Consider the following 19,990-nt stretch of genomic DNA (forward strand, 5'->3'; position numbering starts at 1 on the left):
CGACTGCTCCAGCCCCAATTTCATTCTCCACACAGTGAACCTAAACCAGATCCCTTCAGCCCTGCTTGCACACTCTCCACTCCCTCCAGAGGCTTCCAGGTGTGCTTCAGAGGAAAGCCACACCGCTGACCACAGTCTATGAGCGTGCTCATGGCTGCCCTTACCCGCCTCTCTGACTATCCTGATCCGTCCCCACCGTTCCAGCCACACGGCCCTCTTGCTGTTCCTCGAACGTGCCAGCCATGTTCCCACCCCAGGGCCCTTCCACGGGCTGCAGGGTGTTCTTCCCGCGGATCTTTGCCTGGCAGACTCTGTCTCGTCATGCAAGTCTCAAACTCAGACTCCTTGGAGACTCTGGCCCTGATCCGACTGCCCAGTCTCAAATAGCCACCCGGTCACTCCCTGTCACGTCCCTGTTTTAACTCTCTGCTGATCTCTTACCACTAGCTGGCCTTTTTCTGGTTTGTCTCCCCTTCTGGAATGTAGGCAGCACAAGGGCAGAGACCCCTCTGTCTCCTTCACTGCTGTCCATGCCAGATGCTGGCAGGTGCTAAGTAAATGCTGGCTGGTGTGTGAATGTGAGGAGCATGGGGAGCTCAGGCCGAGGGAGCAGGAAGGCTTCTCCAAGGTGACCCTGAAATGCATCTCACACGATGCCTGGATTTTGGCAGAAGAAGGGAGGGAGATACAACGTGTCCAGGCACCCTCAGGTGAGACAGATTGCCACGGCCTCGGAAGGATGCAGGGGGCCTGGAGAGTGTGCATACGGGAGGCTGGTGGCCCAGGGAGAGCGGGTGACAAGCTCTCAGTCATAACCACAGATGCAGACCTCCTCCACCTGGCTCTGAGATGATGGGCCAGGTCGTGTGAACCCCTTGTGGGTGACCAGACTAGGCATTCCGGAGTCAGAGCACACTCCAATACAGGCCATCTTCTTTTCCTTTTAAATTAATTACTTAATGTTTTGTGCAGGTAATGAAGGTACATGGTACTAAAAATCAAATAATACAAGAGAAAAGTAACTTCCTTCCTACATCATCTTTGTGCCCTCCTGCCCCTTTCCACAGATGTAGCCACTCTTAGGCCTTTCTTGGGGGGGTCCTTTCAGAAATATTCAGCATATATGTAGATTTATTAGAAAGTGTGTTGTTGGTTTTGTTTTTTTTACACACAATAGTAACAGACGGCACACCCTATTTGTATCTCTCTCTGACGTTGTTACCTACTGCTGTGTAACAGACCATCCCAAACTCAGTGTCTTAAAACAGCCACCTTTTATTATTTGTCACCATTCTGGGCTTGCCCGGGCTCGCTCCTACGTCTGTAGCCAGCTGCGGGTCGGCTCCGTGACATGGCTGCCCTTGGCTGGCTCGCTCACGTGGCGGGGCCTGGCTGAGACGACTCAGCTCTGTTCCCCGTGGCCTTTCTTAGATCCAGGCCAGCCCGGCCACGGGCTCAAGGTGGTCACAGAGAAGCAAGCGGGAAGCCGATGTGTAAGTCCGTTTCCCAGCTTCTGTGTGTGTCGGGTGCACTACTGTCCTATCAATCAGAGCAAATCACGTGGCCCAGCCCAGGGTCAGCGTGAGCGGCCACAGAGCACGTGGATTCAGGGAGGTGTGAAGCCCTGGGGTAGTGTGTGCAGTCAGCCTACCACGGGGCTGTATGGAGATCCGTTTCCTTCATGTAATGGACACATCATGTCCCATCACGTGGGGTGTAGCATAATTCATTTAACACGTCCCAGGTGAGGACCGTACGGCTGTGTTCTGTCCTGTGCTCTTACCACGAGGGCTGTACGTAGCCAGCATTCCTGTATGTACCTCCTGGTGCCCGAGAGCGCATGTATGTAGGGGAGAAGTTACTAAAACTGGGCTTTCTGGGTCAGGAGATGTAGGTACATAAGTCATTTTATAGATGTTGCTCAGTTGCCCTCTGCAGACACTCATTCCATCATGCTTCTACCAACACAGTCCAACAGTGTCTGTGTTTCTGTCACTTTTTGGTGGGGAGGGGGATGACAGGTATTGCGAGTGCTGAGAGAGACACCTGTGACTTACAAGAAGCCGGGTCAGTGAGGGGACGAAATTCACTGAGGTCGTGCTGAGACCAAGAGATGGAGAAGCTGGCTGTCTCTGCTGGGTGACAGAGGAGAGCTGAAGAACCGGCTCCTGCCTGAAAGGGAATTTGTTTTTCCTCTTGGATCACAGCCACGACAGGAATGGTTTGAATAGACCTAAATGCTTCTCGATTGACAAATCCCAGTTGTTGAGATTTTTTTTTTTTTTTGGTCTTGATATCAAGTACTCCCTGGAATAGAGTAGAAACCCTAAGCTTTTCTTCCCCATCTGATCAAATCTCTGGGTGTCAGCTGTTTATCCCTCGAGGGAGAAGACTGGGAGGAAGGGGCAGTCACCTCAGGGGGCAAAGGCCACAGCCCCCCCCCTCGGTGGGGGGATCAGGGAGGCTGAGGCTGCTGGGCGTGGAGCTGGGCCAGCTTGGGGCTCAGGGGACTGTTTGGAGATGAAGCATGGCACCAGAGTGCCCCTCCCCTGGGGGGCTAATTCCCCTTATTCTTCTCAGTGACGGTCCCCAGGAGTGGTCTCTGTTCGGCTTCAGGCTTTGGCTCCACGTAAGTTCCTGGGGAGCTGGTTTCTGCAGCCTCACTTACACCCTGAAAAATGCCTGAAGGAAACGTGGAACGAGCCCTGGGTTCCCCTGAGTCCCTCCTCACTCCTGTCCCCTGAGAGTCCTAGCAGGTGGATCAGGAAAGGGACTTAGGAACGGCCTGCTCACACAGCTGGTTGGGAGGGAAGCTGGGCCCCTTTTCTGGAGGCTGATGTCCACATGCTGGGACCACAGGGCAGGGAGACGGCCTGGGTTCAAAATCCCTGCTCCGGGACCGACTGGCTGTGTGACCTTTGGCATGTTGCTTCACCTCTTGTGCCCGGCTCTCCATTTGTGAGATGGAGATGCTAACAGGCCCTAGCGAGGTTGGGAGGACTAATGGGATCGTGTAAATGGCTTAGCCCACTGCGCGGCATTTAGTAAGCGCCCAGCATGGCTTGTCTAGTAATAAATGTTGCACAATGTTCTTATCTTCCCACTGGATTGCAGGCCTCTTGAGCACAGGGCTTGTGTCTCACAGAGCTTTCTGACCTCATTAGATCCAACATAACCATTCTGGGAAATAGCAAGTCCAAAACGAATGGCAGTAACAGGAACAGTAATGCACGTCTACTCAGCACCTGCTTTGTACCCTGTGCATTACATACATGATGTCTTAGCCTCACAGTAGCCAGGTGAGGAAACTAAGGTTCAGAGAGGTTAAGTAACTTGCCCAGGGCCACACAGCTAGTAAGCAGCAGAGCTGGTATTAAGCCTGGGGCTGCCTGAGGCCAGAGCTCTGTCCTCCACGTTGTAATGCTGGGCTTTTGCATTCTGGAAAGTACATGCCTGGCCCCACCGTGCAGTCCTGCTTCTCCACCTGCAGTGTGGCTTGCCTGGCTGCGCCCTACCCTGTGCCTGGCGAGTGTGAGTAGGCAAATGAGTGGGGGAGAGATACTCAGATTTAAGTCTTTCATGTGGCAGAATCCTGATGTAAGGGCTCCCTGTTCCTGTGGGGTAGCCGGAAACTCTCAAGGCAAATCCCAGAGCTCACCTTGTTTGCTACGCACTTCTCAGGGATGACTTTTCTCTGTGGTCCCATGTCCAGAGTCATGAGAATTGTTTTTCCATATAGTCTATCCTGTGTTTGTGGTTATTTTATACAGGAGGGTAAATTTGTTCCATCTTGGCTGGAAGTGAAAGTTCTATTTTTATCTTTTTATCCTCTTCTATTTCATACTTAATTCTTTAATCCAGCTGGAATTAATTTTCTTGTATGCCCGAGGGGCCTTTGTTTTCCTTGTACCTCACTGTCCTAGCGTGTAAGCGGACACACTATGGGCAGTAACAGCTGGCTTGGTGACCTCTGTTTCTTTCGTCACTCGCAGGCTCTGAATCGGGAACCCGCAGGTCCTTGACAGGATCACCCGGTGCCGTGGAGTGTTGGTCAGGCTGCTGAGCTCCTGCCTCATGAGGACGGAGTCTTGCCATCTCTGTATGATTTCTCTGGCCTGAGTTCATGGATATTTTTCAGATCTTTGCCCTCCTGGTTGGGAGAGTGAGTGGTAGGGAAGTCACCTTTTTCGAGGGAGAGCAAAGAAAATGTGGTTTGCTTGGGAGATTCATTGGAGCCTGAAAATGTTTACAGTTGCACAAACGATTTTGCAACCACCATGCCAATTTCAAATTGGAATGTAAGCTCTTTGCTCAGAGTGCACAGCTCCTTCCAGACCTGAGGAGCTGATCCTTGCCTACCTGGCAGGGAACTCGCAACTCTGGCCATCTTCCTCTCTCTGCCCTTCATGGTTCAGCTCTAACAAATTACTTGGAGTTCCCCAGACAGCTAGGCTGTGTCGTGCCTTTGCATATTCTGTCTCTGCTGCTTGAAAGACCTTTCCGCACATTTTCCATTTTATAAACATGTACCTGTAATATTCTTGGTGAAGGCTTTGTCTCGTCCTCCACCACCCAGGACTATACACATCTCCAGTAGAGCTGCAGTGTGTGGAGTGGTGCTGAGGGACTAGAACTTCCATGAGGGGAGGGACTGTGTCTCCTCATTCTGCGCAAAGCCTCTTCCTCTCAGCCGAACCTTTCCAAGGGCCCACCCAGTTGTTCTGATAGAGCTGGGCTCTCTGCACATCTTAGCAGCAAGGCTCTGGTGTGACCCCCAGTATCAGGAGATCAAGAAACTAAAAGGCTGTAAATCCTACAAAACACTAAGGTGGTAGTTTTATACTTCTCCTTATATGTAGTCCTTTGTTTAAATATTTTCGCAAGCCTAGGCTATAAAGCCAGTGAAACAGGAGAGGTGATGTCAGGGTGTTCTATCAAAACCCTTAATTGGGTTCTGTGGGATTCCTTCTAGACATGAGAGACTCTGGGAATGAGTATTGATTGGTAAGGTGTTCTCAGATAGCAGTTCTCAACTTAAAGCCTGTTTGGTGGTGGGGGGATCTAGCTAGGATAACAGTTTGGCCACTGTAACTAAGATCAGAGTAACAGTGACTAAAGCAAGAGCAAGGTAGAAGTCAGTGTTTCTCTCTCATGTAATAATTGATCATAAATAGTCCAGGGCTCAGTGACAGCTCCTGGGTGTTGGAGACCAAGGCTCCTAATGTTGTGCTCCAAAGTAGATGGCTTCCATCTTGAGGACCGGAATGGATGCACCATTTTCCACCAGCCAAGACTCACTCCAGCTAATGGGGTAGGGTGAAGAGAAACTGGAGGGTAAGCTCATTCCCTGGAAGGGCCCAGCAGAGAAGCTGCATACAGTACTTCTGCTCACATCCCATTGGCCATAACTTAGTCACGTGGCAGCCTCCAGCTCCCGGAGAGCCTGGGAAGTAGTCTTTACGTTGGCAGCTATGTGCACTGATAAAACTCAGGGACTCTAATACTAAAGGAAGAAGGGGAGAATGAATATTTGGGGACAACTGACCGATTGTGCCACCAGGACCAGGCCTAACACAGGAGGGTATAGTCCAAGTGCCTTGGCCCATCATTCAATTAATTCACCATTTATTGAGCACAGACTCTGTGCCAGACATTGTGCTCGGCTCTGAGACTAAAAACTAAGTAACACACAGATTCTTCCTTCAGGCCTCTCATTACAGTCTGGAAGGGGCAGACAGATATGTAAACACCTAGGTTGGGGTGCTTGAGGTTCCTGGGGCAGCTGGGGCTGGCTTGGGATAGGGCATGTGTGGGGAGAGATGTGAACAGTGCTTGAAAGATGAATAGGTCTTTATCAAGTAATGGTGGATGGTGTTCCTAGTATTCCAAGTCGTCCCAAAGGCATGGAGGAGGAGGTTCATGGGGCCTGCGTGTGGAGAACTGCCTGTGGAAACTTCCAGGTCCTATTTTCCGTGGGGATGGGGCTGAGCGGGGAGAAGGGAACTGTTAGTCCCATGTTCTGCTCCCCACTTAAGTCTCCATTCTTGTCCCCTCACTCACCCACACCCTCTTCTCTGGCCACTTGGTCCAATGTGCTTTCACCTTCACACTTTTCTTATGTTCTGCTGTTCCCTCAGCCTGGTTTGCCTTTCCCTGTACTGTTAGCCAGTCCACATCCTGCTCAGCCTGTCAGGTCTAGTTGAGAGGTGTGGCAGGCTAGGCCACAGTGTTTCCCTCACTGAGAACTCATTAGCTCTCATCCACAGTCTTGCTATGGTCGTGGTATTATTCCCCTTTCATAAATGCAGGCTGGTGCTTCAAGAGGGTAAGCGATGTGCCCCCGGTCTCACAGCTAGAAAGAGGTGGCAGACAGCAGAGGGCCCGATCTGCTGTCCTTTCTGCTTGTTGGCCTGGGGAGTCTGCTCGGGGCAGCCATTTCCAGCTGCAAGGTCAAAGGAGCCCGAAGCAGGGAGGTGATCAGAGTGGGGGTGGAAATGAGGGATATGCGGAGATAGGAATCTTCAGCTCAGATATACAGAGGGGCTTTCTTAGAATTGCACCCCAAAACACCGAGGCTAAATCCTAGGGCCACAGACAGTGTGACAAACTGGGATTTATATCTATGACTCTGAATCTCATGTTATTTTATTTTTTGGAAATTTAAAATCTACAAAAAAGAAAGTCAATGTATACTAATAGTCTCACCACTCAAATAACCACCATTAATGTCCCAAGATATATACTTCCAGTTTTTAAAGAAGAGTCACAGTTTTTCCTAAAAGCAATATAAAATGATTCTGCTCAATAAAAATAATTCAAACTGCAAAGATGAGAGTGAAAAAATTATCCCAAATCCTATCATTTGGAAATTTTTATTACTTATTCTTAAGTGATACTCATTCTAGACATCTTTTTAGGGAAACAGACAGAATAAAGATAAACAGGCATACTTTTATAAATGATGATCACACTCCCATCTGATACCACAGCCATTAGCCATGGGTAGCTGCTGACCACTTGAAATGTGGCTGGTTCGAATTGAGATGTGTCATAAGTGTAAAGTACACTCTAGATTTGGAAAACTTTTTTTTTTTTTTTAAGTCATCTCTACGCCCAACCTGGGGCTCAAACTCATGACCCCAAGATCAAGTCACATGCTCTACTGATGGAGCCAGCCAGGTGCCCTTAGATTTGGAAAACTTAGTACGAACAGGAATATAAAACATGTTGATAATTAAAAAATGTGGATTGCTTGTTCAACTAACAATATTTTGGATATATTGAGTTAAATAAAAGATATTATCAAAATTAACTTCACTTGTTTCTTTTTCCTTTTTTAGCATAGCTACTGCAACTTTTAAAATAACATGTGGCTTGCATCCATATCTGTTGGGCAGCAGCTATTTTATTTTATTATTTTATTTTATTTTTAACGATTTTATTTATTTGACGGAGAGAGAGATAGACAGCAGGAGAGGGAACACAAGCAGGGGGAGTGGGAGAGGGAGAAGCAGGCTTCCCGCTGAGCGAGGAGCCGGATGCAGGGCTCGATCCCAGGACCCTGGGATCATGACCTGAGCTGAAGGCAGACGCTTAACAACTGAGCCACCCAGGCGCCCCGGGCAGCAGCTATTTTAAAAATAAAGTATTAATAAGTACTGACGGGAAGAAGGAAAGGAAAGTGAATCTCAGGGAATTGTTGAGCTCTAGATAAATGCTTCACCATGTGGCATTGTTTCCCGAAAGAGTGCAGTAAAGTTTTAAAAAGATTGGGGTCATGTTTTTTTCTTTGAGCATGTATTACCTTGTTTTGAAAGATGGTACTCTGAAGCACTTCCCAATTTTGATACATTGTCATTTTTGCATTGGGTTGGTTTATAGCAGTCCCATTCTGTTCCCTAACTAATTCTTGTGGGCATTCAGTATTCTCTATGTCAATGTTCTGATCCTCACTGTCAGGCCTCTGCCCACACATCCTTCATCCCTGAGCCCTGGATTTCTTTATTAGCTGCATTTCAGTCTCAGGAAGGTCTCATGCTTCTGGGAGGAGGCTGCTTGCTGCTCTTGTACCTGACCGGTGTTACAGCCGGCTCCAGGCCTCTTGGGTTAAGCTCTGTGTCCCTGTGTCCTCTGCAGACGTTGTGTCCTTGTCTTCTGCTGTAGGACGCTGCTGTGGTCCTGCCTGATGTTCCCTCAGCTTGTAGGCAATTTGCTTTTCCTTCTTGGACAACTTAGAGAATTCTTGAGTTCAGTAACTTAACTCAGCCCTGGTTTACTGTGGCTTGGCCCATCCCAGGACCCCAGGTCTCATCTCTAAGAGACTACTTCGGGCTTCCCAGTACACAGACAGAGGCACTGCTGAGAACTTTAGATTTGGCAGATTTGGGTCACTGACCAGAGGACTGGGAAGGCTCTCCTTATAGCTCACTGCCTTAGTGGACCTACCACTCAGAATCTCAGTGGGTGCTCCGTGACTGTTTCTTGACTTAATTTTAGATTACCTAAATAATAGGCCAATCTGTTCTTTCTGGGACCGGAATGTTAAAGATAAAACTAGAGTCCATTTTGGCCGCTAACTCCAGTTGAGGTCCTCCCCGCTCTGCACCCCAGTGATAGCTACAATCGTGGATTTGAGGTACATCCTTCCAGACCTTTTACACTGCGCTTATATTTTAATACAGTTCGGTCCTGTCCCGTCACAGAATAAATAGGTTGTGCTCACGCTGGTGTATGAATTGTTCTGGGTTTATTCAGAACATCCAGACGTGTGGATTCCCAAGAGCTACTTCTGGAGTGAGCTCTTCATTCTAATTAACAAGCCAACGTGGACAGTAACGGAATTGTAACTCTAAGTAGTGTAGTCTTAGGAATAAAACCTTCATCTAGACATTCCTAGTTGTCAGTGTCTGTATAGCTTCGACTTTTAGGCAGAAACAGACTGCGTGCATTCGGGTCATTTTGACACAAACTCATTTTAAGAATCTGTAGAGACGTTGCTCCAGCTCACATCCATGTGTAAGACCACAGAACACAAAAGAGCTAGGAGATTTCACTGCATCAGTTTTGGAAAATGCATAGTATTATTTTGTACAGATCATGCCGAAAAATAGCATAAGACAGACAGCTGTGTTTTCCTACTGAGCTTGCACTCTCTCCATGTTAATACGTATCTAGTCTTTCTAGATTCAATAAATGTGTGACAAAGGATTGAGCTACCTCCTATCTGTGTACACATTCTGGAACATTCTTTTTTTTAAAGATTTTATTTATTTATTTGAGAGAGAGAGAGCACATGAGAGGGGGGAGGGTCAGAGGGAGAAGCAGACTCCCCGCTGAGTGGGGAGCCTGATGCAGGACTCAATCCTGGGACTCCAGGATCACGACCTGAGCCGAAGGCAGTCGCTTAACCAACTGAGCCACCGAGGCGCCCACATTCTGGAACATTCTTATTAATGAACAGAATTCACTGTAAGCTGGTGCCCACTTGGACTCCCTGTAAGGCTATGAAGTTCCAGAAGGACCTTGCTGGGGGCATGGAGCAAGGGTGTGGTGGTCCTGAGTTCCCCGGGCGGAGCTTCCCAGCACACAGACCATTCCTGGCTCCCATTTAGCTTCTCATTTTGTTCTTTGTAGATGACATGGCAGAGCTCCTCCTCGGGGAGTCGAAGCTGGAGCAGTCCCTGAAGGAACACCCCCTGCGCCAGGGGGCCAGTCCCCGAGGCCCCAGGCCCCAGCTGACCGAGGTCCGCAAGCATCTGACCGCCGCCCTGGACCGCGGGAACCTAAAGGTACTGTGGGTCTCCGAGCTGAGCTGAGGGGGGCAGTGGGGTGATGCTTGTTCTGCCTCCTCAGGGCAGTGAGCCATGGGGAAGGATGGCCTGCAATGGACAGGGCAGTGGCAGAGCGCATGAGCACACTGCCACAGCGTGGCGTCTCAGAAGCAGGCCTGCTCACCGTGGGATCGGCGTGTCGGCCCCCTGTCCGGCTAACCACCTTATGGGGGCTTCCAGCTCACTAGGGTCTCTCTGGTGAGTCTTCAGTGACACGTTATTCTGAAAAATCTTCTCCAGGTGCTTGGAAGAGAGCTGTTGTATATGGACCAGAGCTCAACCTGACGCCTTGGCCCACTCTAGGAAAGAGAGGAGTTAATCAGGAGTGCCATTTACCGCACAATTCCTGCCTGAAATATGCAGCTCCTGAACGTCCCCCGGCTGCCGTGGCCCAGAACTGTGTGGGGCTCCTCCTGGCGAGCACAAGCCTGGTACTTTGGTGGGGGAGGCAGCCAGGATGGAACCGTCCCTCTGCCTGAGCGATGGCCCTAACCCTCATGGCCCAGGAGACCTTAAGCGCTACCCTTCTGCTCTGCTCCTTCCCTGCCCTGTCTTCCCGTCTCTAGACTCTGCTTTCCCTCTCATCACATATTCTTTTCTTGCTCCCTTTGAATCTCCTTTCCTTTAGGTTTTGCTCCCCCTGTCCCCGCCGCCCCCCACACCCATTAGCTCACTTACGGGGCTCTGAGTTCTTCCCCGCCCTGAAGGCTGGTTCTTCCTGCTCTTCGGAGGTCACGCTCCTCCAGGTAGCTGCCTGCACCCAGCCCCAGGCCCGTCAGCGTCTTCAGCTGCCGTTGTGCTGTTGTGCACCCCTCACCGTTATCTCATCTCCAGAACTTTTTTCTCATCCCAGACTGAAACTGTCTATGCATGAGCCTCCGTCTCTGCATGACTCTCTATCCCCCCCTTCGCCCCTGGCAACCCCCAGTCTACTTTCTGTCTCTATGATTCTGACTGCTCCAGGTCCCTCATATAAGCGGAATTGTAGAGTATTTGTCTTTTTATGACTGGTTTATTTCATTAACATAATGTCCTCAAGGTTCATCCATGTTGTAGCATGTGTCAGAATTCCCTTCCTTTTTAAGGCTGAATAATATACTCCATTGTAGGTTTATACAGCGTTTTGTTTATCCATCTGTGAGTGGTCACTGAGATTGCTTCTGCCTTTTGGTACTTTGAATAATGCTGCTATAATACAGACTTTTTTTTTTAAGAGGGTGGGGAGAGAGAGAAGGGGAGAGAGAGAGGAAGGGCAGAGGGAGAGGGAGAATCTTAAGCAGGCTCCATGCCCAGTGCAGAGCCTGATGTGGGGCTCGCACTCATAACTCTGAGATCATGACCTGAGCCGAAATCGAGAGCTGGATGCTTAACCATATGGTAATTCTATGGTTAATTTTTTAAGGAATCTCCATACTATTTTCCATAGCAGCTGCACCATTTTACATTTTACATTCTCACCAACACTGAGTTCCAATTTCACCACATCCTTGTCAGCATTTTTTATTTTCTGTTTTTTGGTATTGTTTTGGTTTTGGATAGTAGCCATCCTAATAGTTTTGAGGTGATATTTCATTGTGGTTTTGATTTGCGTTTCCCTGATGATCAGGAATGTTGAGCATCTTTTCATGTACTTATTGGCCATTTGTATGTCTTCTTCGGAGAAATATCTATTCAGGTGCTTTGCCCATTTTTTATTTGGGTTGGTTTTTTTTTGCTGTTTTTCATTTGTAGCTCTTTGCCTTTAACCTTGATGATTTCTCTTTCCTTTTTCTTCACTTCCCATCTCAGAACCCTCCAGGGCTACTTCTCTGGACTTTATTCTCATGTTTGTGTACATCCCACCCCTCCCCGCCAAGAAGCCATGTTTTCCTTAGCTTTACTTTTTGTATCTGTTTTGGAAACTTGTGCCTATTCCCAAATTGTTGTGTGACCCCCAAGGAGGCCATCTCCCTCTCTGGGGTTTAGTTTCTGTCAGTTTGAATAGGGTGGGCTGTTGGAGGGGTGAGCTTGGACCCTCCCAGCTCTTAGATATTCCAAGCCTGTGAGCTTTCATTCAGAGATGTCCTTCCTCCTTGTCATCTGGTCACCTCCTTGGCCCTGGAGCAGTTGGGGGCTTGGGCAACATTTGTATAAGTGAGTGTTACGTGTTTGTCAGTTATGTGGCTGCAGGCTTCTGGAAATGCGGGCAGAAAGCCTCCATTCTAAATGGCCTCTGTGTGTGTCTGTCTCCACTGGACACAGCTCCAGTCCCCTCAGGCTGGCTTGAGAGCATCAGTTAATTATTTTATTTTATTTTTTTAAAGATTTTATTTATTTATTTTAGAGATAGAGAGAGTGAGTGGGAGTGGAGGGAGGAGCAGAAGGAGAGGGAGAGGGACAAGCAGACTCCATGCTGAGCACAGAGCCTGATGCAGGGCTCGATCCCATGACCCAAGGTCATGACCTGAGCCAAAATCAAGAGTCAGATGCTTGACTGACTGAGCCACCCAGGCGCCCCGAGCATCACTTGAATATAGGAAGCTCAGTTTACTAAGCACTTGGTGCTGCATTTGGGCCTTTAAAAACACATATTCTCTCTTTCCCTGTTTCTTTTAAAGGGCCATGCCACACTTCTCTTCAGAGTCAGTTCATGATACTCGTCGGTCCTCATCAGTGAGAAAGGGTAGAGGGACAGTGGACACGTGGGCCATGCTTCCCAGGGACGGCCATCAGACTCAAGCATCCCTTCAAGAGGCCAGAGGGTGTGGCTGTGTGCTAGGGGAGAAAGGTTGAGGATCATGCTCCAGGCCTGACATCTGGCTAGTTTGTTTCCTCCTTCCAGATCCCTAACTTCACTGTGAAAAATTAACCTTCTGGTTTACCAGGTGCTGATGGTTTTTTTGCTCTCCACCCAGTGCAGTATTAAGAACATGGAATTTCAAGTTAGAATTCTTGAGTTTGTGTTCCAGTTCTAGCTTTATAAGCTGTGTGATTCGGCGAAGTTACGTACCCTTTCTGAGCTTCACATTTCTCATCCGTAAGCATAGTTAGCTGGGGGTTGTCTTGAGGCTCAGATGTGGAAGCTCTTTCACAACGAGCACCAGAGACATGTCATTTACTGCGATGTTATTTTTCTCCTGCGGCCATTTTTAAGCTTCCTCTACCCTATAAAGCATGTTCCAAAGTTGCCCAGCTTTTGCATGGGTGTGTTGCCCCAGTAGCTGGCTACTGTGAAACTTGTTCTCTTCTTGACCTTAAATCAGTGCGTCTCCTGGTGGGGTGCTTGGTCAAGCCCCGTGCAGACAAGGTGCCCACAAAATACGCATGGACTGAAACAGGCAGGGCCAGAGCAAGGTAGCAATGTGGTGAGGCAGAAGGAGCCTGGCCTGGGAATCAGGAGACCTGCTTCTGAGTCAAGTCAAGAAAACTGTGTTTCTCCTGGGCAGGGCAGCACAGCTCTGTGCTGGGGCCAGTCTCCCCCACCCTGCAGCGGGAGGCCTCCGTGTGGGGTTGCCGACTAGACTTGCTCCGGCAAGGCTCTCCCATTGCGTCCACACTGTGCCTTTGCACTTGGAATTTTGTTCAGGCTCCTGCATCTTTTACATCTGGCCTTGTAGTTTACTTTTCTTTAAAAAAAAAAAAAAACTTAAAATTTTTTTTCAAGTTGAATTAAACATCTTTTTCTTTTGGTAAAATATTATCTAACACAAACTTTGCCATCATAACCATCTTAAAGTGTACAGTTCTGTGGCATTAAGTACGTCTGCACTGTCGTGTAGCCTCCACCACCGTCCATCCCCAGATTGAAGCTCTGGGCCTGGTAAACACCAACCTCTGCTCCCCTCCCCCTTCCGTTTGCTTTTAAACCAGTGGTCCCAGGGCTGGAAGGCCTAAGGGAGGAAGGAAGACAGCCTTGTCTGCCAGGAAGCTTTTTCTCTGGGTGGAGAACCCTGTGGTAGGTCTTTTTTTCATAGCTCTTTTCCTCTTCTCTTAAGTCTGCTTTGATTTCTCTGTTTGCAAAGATAATTCTAATTTCTTGCATTCTAATTTTCTTTCTCTCTCTGGCCACTCAAAACCCCCCTTTTTTTGTTCCTTTCAGGGTGCCTGGCTGGCTTAGTCAGTAGAGCATGCCACTCTTAATCTCAGGGTCATGAGTTCAAGCCCCACATTGGGTGTGGAACCTACTTAAAAAATAATAATAAAATTTAATTTAATTTAAAAAAACCCCTTTTGTTCCCTTCCTTCCCTTTGCCCATTTTACCATCTCTCCAATGCTGCCTGTTGCCCCTGCTTCCTTCCTTTTTTTTTTTAATTTTTTTTTTTAAAGATTTTATTTATTCATTTGAGACACAGAGATACAGAGAGAGAGTGAGAGTATGAACAGGGAGAGAGGCAGAAGGAGAGGGAGAAACAGGCTCCCTGCTGAGCCGGGAGCCCGATGTGGGGCTCGATCCCAGGACCCCGGGATCATGACCTAAGCCAAAGGCAGACGCTCAACCATCTGAGCCACCCAGGCGCCCCAACCCCTGCTTCCTTTCAAGAAATACTTTATGATTTCACTTATATGTGGAATCTAAAAAAAAAACACAACAAATGAATAAACAGACAAACAAAAAGCAGAAACAGACCCATTAATACAGAGAACAAAGTGATGGTTGCCAGAAGGGAGGGGGGCTGGGGGTGGACACAGTAGGTGAAGGGGAGCAGGAGATACAGTTATGGACTGAATGAGTCACAGGAATAAAAGGCACAGCATAGGGAATATGGCCGATGATATTGTAACAGCACGGTATGGTGACCGATGGTGGCTACACTTACGGTGAGCACAGCATAGCTTAGGGGGTTGTCCAGTCACTATGTTGTACACCTGAAAAGTATGTAACATTGTGTGTCAACTGTACTCAAATAAAGAAAAAAAAGAAAGAAAGAAATGCCCGGAAGCTGGCGATCCTGGCGGACAGCTGCTTTGCCATGCTCTGGCTGGTTACCTGGCATGGCCCACCCCGTCACGGTTACAGGGTACAGAACAGTGCAGCTTCCTGGCGTGCTCCTGTAAGCAGGAAAATCTAGCCTTGCATAGCTTGGGTTCCAAGGAGCAGGCCTGCGAGAGGGTGATAAATCTGTTTCCTTATATAGCAGGCTAGGCTGTCTCCTCTTTTCCTGCTGATGAGTGCTGGCCAGGGAGAAGGGCAGAGGATGAGGCCAGTGGGTATGGACTGGGGAAGCCAACCTCTCCTACCTGGAGAGGAATGAGGACCCATCAGAGGACGAGGGCTAGAGCTCGCAGCCTCTGTGGGGGGTGGGGAGGACCAGGGCTCAGTCACCTCACCGAGCGAGAATGGCTCAGTGGGAAAAGTTTGCCCCTGGAAAGAAAGCAAGTCCTGGGTTTTGCACCAATTTAGAAAACCTCTCTCTTTGGGTTATTCGGGTTATAGTCTTGTAGCACACCCCCAGTGCAGCGGGCAGGATGCACCAGGATGTCCTTTTCTGAGACAGGTGCTTGTATGTTTTGTTCGTAAAGCATCCCTCCATCCTTGGCCCAGCACAGCCAAGCACGGGGACCTGTGGGGAGCCTCAGTGTTCTGTTTCGTTTTGTCTTACAGCCACTTTTTTTTTTTTTAAGATTTTATTTATTTATTTGACAGAGAGAGACACACAGAGAGAGGGAACACAAGCAGGGGGAGTAGAAGAGGGAGAAGCAGGCTTCCTGCAGAGCAGGGAGCCCGATGCGGGGCTCGATCCCAGGACCCCGGGATCATGATCTGAGCCGAAGGCAGATGCTTAACCACTGAGCCACCCAGGCGCCCTTTACAGCCACTTTCTTGAAGTGGAGTTCATATGCCAACTCACCCATTTAGAACGTACAGTTCAGTGGTTTTTAGTATATTTACAGACTCATGCAGTCATTACCCCTAATTTAGAAAATTTTCATCGCCCCCAAAATAAACCCATACCCATTAGCAGTCACCTGCCATCCCCCCACCCTCCAGCCCTAGGCAAACACACTAATCTATTTTCTGCCTCTATAGATTTGACCACTCGGGCCATTTCATATAAATGGAAGCATGCAACATGTAGCCTCTTGTGATTGGCTTTTTCACCTGCCATGGTGTTTCTGAGGGTCATCCCTGTGGTAAGCATGGGGCACTGCTTCCTTCCTCACCGTGGCTGGGTAATATTCCACGGTGGGGCCAGACCACATTTTCCTTATCCATTCCTCAGTCGATGGGCATTCAGGTTGTTGGCACTCACAGGGCCATGGCAAACGGTACTGCTGTGAACATTCGTGTGCGCATCTTTGTGTGGAGAGCCTCGAGGCTTTGTGGCAGCAGGTGTCGGGTCCCCAAGGGAGCATTACTCCTAGCATCGTAGGAAAATGTTTTTCTCTCTCCTTTTCCTTCTAGTCAGAGTTCCTACAAGAATCCAATCTGATCATGGCCAAGTTGAATTATGTGGAAGGAGATTATAAGGAGGCTCTCAACATCTATGCCCGGGTGGGCCTCGATGACCTGCCGCTGACAGCCGTCCCTCCCTACAGGCTGCGCATGATTGCGGAAGCCTACGCCACCAAAGGTGAGCCCGCGCCTTCCCTCCCGGGAGGCCGTCCCCCGGGGCCACGCTGCGTGGAGCCCACAGGCCGAGCCTGTACCCTGGGCCAGCACCTCCGCATGGTGTGGGCCCCGCCACACCCTGTTCCCTCAGACCCTCAGTTCTTCAGTTACCCCTGAAATAAATGAGGGGCAAACATTTCAGTAAAGGGTCCTGATAATTAATATGCAATGAAATAGGGATTTTTTTTTTTTTTGGTAATTAAGATAATGCATAGCACATGCCAGGATTCTTGTCATATGGCCACTTGGCCACATGGCTGACCAGTTTTATTCAACAGTGCCGCCTCTGGGCTAATTTAATTAAGGCTGATTGGTCCCTGCAAATGGCAGTCACTGTAACAGCCGGTCATCCAGTGTTTGGCTGTGTGCGTGGGGGCTCGGGGGCTGGAAGGAAGTGTAAACGTCAGCCCGGTTGCCAAGAAGGAGCTTGCAATCCCATGGGAGAGGATGCAGTCCCACAGAGAGGAAAATGACAGACGCAGGACACACACATTGTTTGACCTTTCCAAGCTGCCACTTCCTCATCTGTGAAATGGGTATAACCACATTCACTTCATAGATTTAGTCTAAGGATCAGTCAAATAATGTATGTAAAGCACTGACCACAGTACCTGGCACATACTAAATGCTCATCAAATAATATTTTAAAATATCAGCCCCAAACAAGGCAGCAGATGGTCAAAGTCAGGCATGGCTAACAGCTTTTTAGAGACAAGAGAGGTCACACAGGCCCACAGGGCCAGGAAGGCTTCCCGGAGGAGGAGGGACACTTTGAATTGGAAAGGCCATCGTAAGGGAGGGGGCATCTGAAGCAGCTCCTCTCCCTCCTGCCACCTACTGTCCAAACCATGCATTGTGACTGACTGTGGCCAGCACAGAGGCCGGGGCCCTGGTCACTCGTGTGCTGTCGGCTATTGGACTCGGCTGTCCTGCGCAACGGTGAGCAAAGACCCAGCCTGAGGCACACTTAAGAGCTTTGTGTCAGGGGTGACATATTCAACCTGTTCCCTGGGGAACCTCAAGTACTGCCGGGTTCATCTAATTAATCTTCTAGACCTCCCTGCGGGCCGGGAAAGGATGCTGTCACTCTTGGCCGGGCGCTCTGGCACTTTGGCAGGCACCGTCCTGTGAGGCTGGGGGCGCCACGGGGGCATGCTAGGGTGTGTGACACGCAGCTGCCCCCTTCTTCGTGGTGCCTGCTCCGTCACCTCACATGCCTTGGGTTTGGGGGAGTTTGTGTGTGATTTGAGGCCAGAAACGATCTCCTGCAAGGACAGCAACACTTCATCGGGCGGTTGCCGGTCACCCGGGGCCCGGTGGATTGTCTCCAGGGGTGTTCTGCTAGTTGCAGAGGGGGGATGGCTCTGGGGCCTGTTCGCAGCAAGAGCTCAGGTCCTCGTATCGGCTCTAAGACGGACTGGTGGTGGCAGCCATCTGCAGGGGACACCGCCTGCTCAGCGTCGTGGCTGAAGGAGGACGGGAGAGGGCGAGGAGGACGGGAGACGTGGTCCCTGGGTCTGGGCCTGCGTCATACGTGGTTAGCAGTGCGCCCCCCGCTGTGGTGGGAGGCTCCTGGGAGACCTGGCCCCGGCTGGCTCCTGTGTGCACACGGAGCGTCACACGCGTGCAGGAGAGGGAAGTGTCGCTTGTGCCAGAGGAAGTGGCCTGCAGCCCAGGTGGCCAGGTGAGAGGCAGTGCGGAGGGGGTTTCTGAGCACCAGTGCTTAGCCGCCCGCCTGGTCCGGCTCCCACCACCATCATGTGCTGGCTCTGCATGCCTCGCTTTCTTCATCTGTCCAGCTCTCCTTGGGTTGTCATGAGGATTACACGAGATCGTCTGTATCAAATGCCCAGCACATAGGGAACATGATCTAAATAGTAGCGTAAAAGCTGAGTGTTTGTTGGGGCACTGTAAGACGTGACTTACAGTAACTGAAAAATTGTCCCTTTAATTTGTGGAGATGCCCAAAGACAGGCCAGTTCTCTGAGGAGTTCAAGAGGCTCTTGGTCCTAACTCTGGGTAGCAGCACTCTTTGGTTCTTCTTTCTTCTTCAAGGTCCTTGAGAAGTTTTCAGGAGAGACTGTGGACAAATATTCGACGGATGCTAGTGTATGGGGTTCTCTTCTCTCCATTGCGAACCACGAGCCTGCAGGGGCCTGAAGCAGGGTTGGTGTCCTCAGCTCAGCGTTTCCAGCGCTTTTGAAGTAGTTGCTGACGTTTCCAAATTGAGACCATCCAGTTAAAAATTTGGCTTTCTGGCTTCTTCGGGAAGAAGGGAAGGGCTGTCCCCTCAGGCCCCCCGGGCAAGCCCTGGCTGGAGCTGAGCGCCCAGCGCACACCCCTCCCCTGACCACCGCGTGCTGCTGTAGGCTTGGAGTGCTGCTGCTGGACCCCTCCCCTGACCACCGCGTGCTGCTGTAGGCTTGGAGTTGGCCTTTTACGGGTCACCTGAACTTCCCACATCTGCTCTTCCAGCCGTGGCTGCGAGCTCGTCCCCTGGCCAGGTATTATTAGCCTTGGCTTATTGGGAATCTGCAGCCAACATCATTCAGATACCAGTTAGGGCTCTACTGTCTCTTAAATCCTCCAAACCTGTAATTTACAGACAAAGGAGATGAGACTGGGCAAAGTGATTGGAATGCCCACTGTGTGCCCTTTATTTGGGTATCTCAGCCAGTTTTTACCACCACCCTATGAGGTAGACTCTATTATTCTTTCCATTTTACAGATGAGAAAACTGAGGCACAGGGGGGTTAGATAAGCTGCCCAGGGTCCCGAAGCCAGGAAGTGGACGAACCAGGACTCGAGCCAGAGCCCATGCTCTCCTAGTGAGAGGCAGAAGGGGCCTCAGTCTGGAGCCCACGTTCTTAACCATTCTGCCCTGTTGGCATGTGGATCAGAGCACGCTTGGGCCAGGTAAGGTTTCCTCATGTAGAAAACACTCAGATCACTAGAGGATACCCTTGATTTGCACATAGACCCCTCTTGGCAGCCTCACCTTCATTGTTCCTCCACTATAATTCCTGCTTCTTGCCCAGATTTCTTCCTGTAAATTCTGTTCCTCCAGCTCATACGTCCTGTCTTCTCTGACAGCCTCTGGGACTCACCTGTTCAGAGTCAACCATATTCACTGCTCTCTTTGCTCAGTAGATTAGTAGGTGACATGAAAGTCATACTAGAATCAGTTGTCCTGGTATCAGAGAGCCCCTGCGGGTCTGTGAGTTCCTCTAAAGGAGGAGCTGTTTGTTCTGTTTGTTTGCCATCCTCAGAACTCGGCACAGGATTTGGCACGTCATTGGTGCTCAGTTATTGAGTGAAATTTGTACAAATTCCCTTGCTTGCATTTTTACTGAGATGCCCATCATATCATTCAGGTGATCTGGGTGCCTTCGCTCCTAGCCTAGCATGGTGAGATGCGTTTTCTTTGTAGATGACATATTGGGCATATTTCAATGATTCAGAGTCCTTCCCTGCCGATTATGGGCAATACCTCTGAAAGCATGCTGACGTCACACCATAACAGAGCCTGACATGGATCTCTTTCTGAAAGGTTGTACATTTCCGTTCATT

General features: G+C 49.6%; 1 protein-coding gene across 1 annotated transcript in view; it reads left to right on the top strand.

Annotated features, from left to right (window-relative positions):
• The window catches only part of TTC7B (tetratricopeptide repeat domain 7B), a 219,442-nt gene that overhangs the window by 14,092 nt on the left and 185,360 nt on the right, over nt 1-19,990 (top strand). The window contains exons 2-3 of the mRNA XM_081829739.1: nt 9,634-9,788; nt 16,214-16,382. Coding sequence (XP_081685865.1) covers nt 9,634-9,788; nt 16,214-16,382 — 324 coding nt within the window. The remainder of the gene's footprint in view (nt 1-9,633; nt 9,789-16,213; nt 16,383-19,990) is intronic.

The sequence above is a fragment of the Leptonychotes weddellii genome, chromosome 9 (assembly GCF_054177405.1).
Source record: "Leptonychotes weddellii isolate Sample4059 chromosome 9, ASM5417740v2, whole genome shotgun sequence".
Lineage (NCBI taxonomy): Eukaryota > Metazoa > Chordata > Mammalia > Carnivora > Phocidae > Leptonychotes > Leptonychotes weddellii.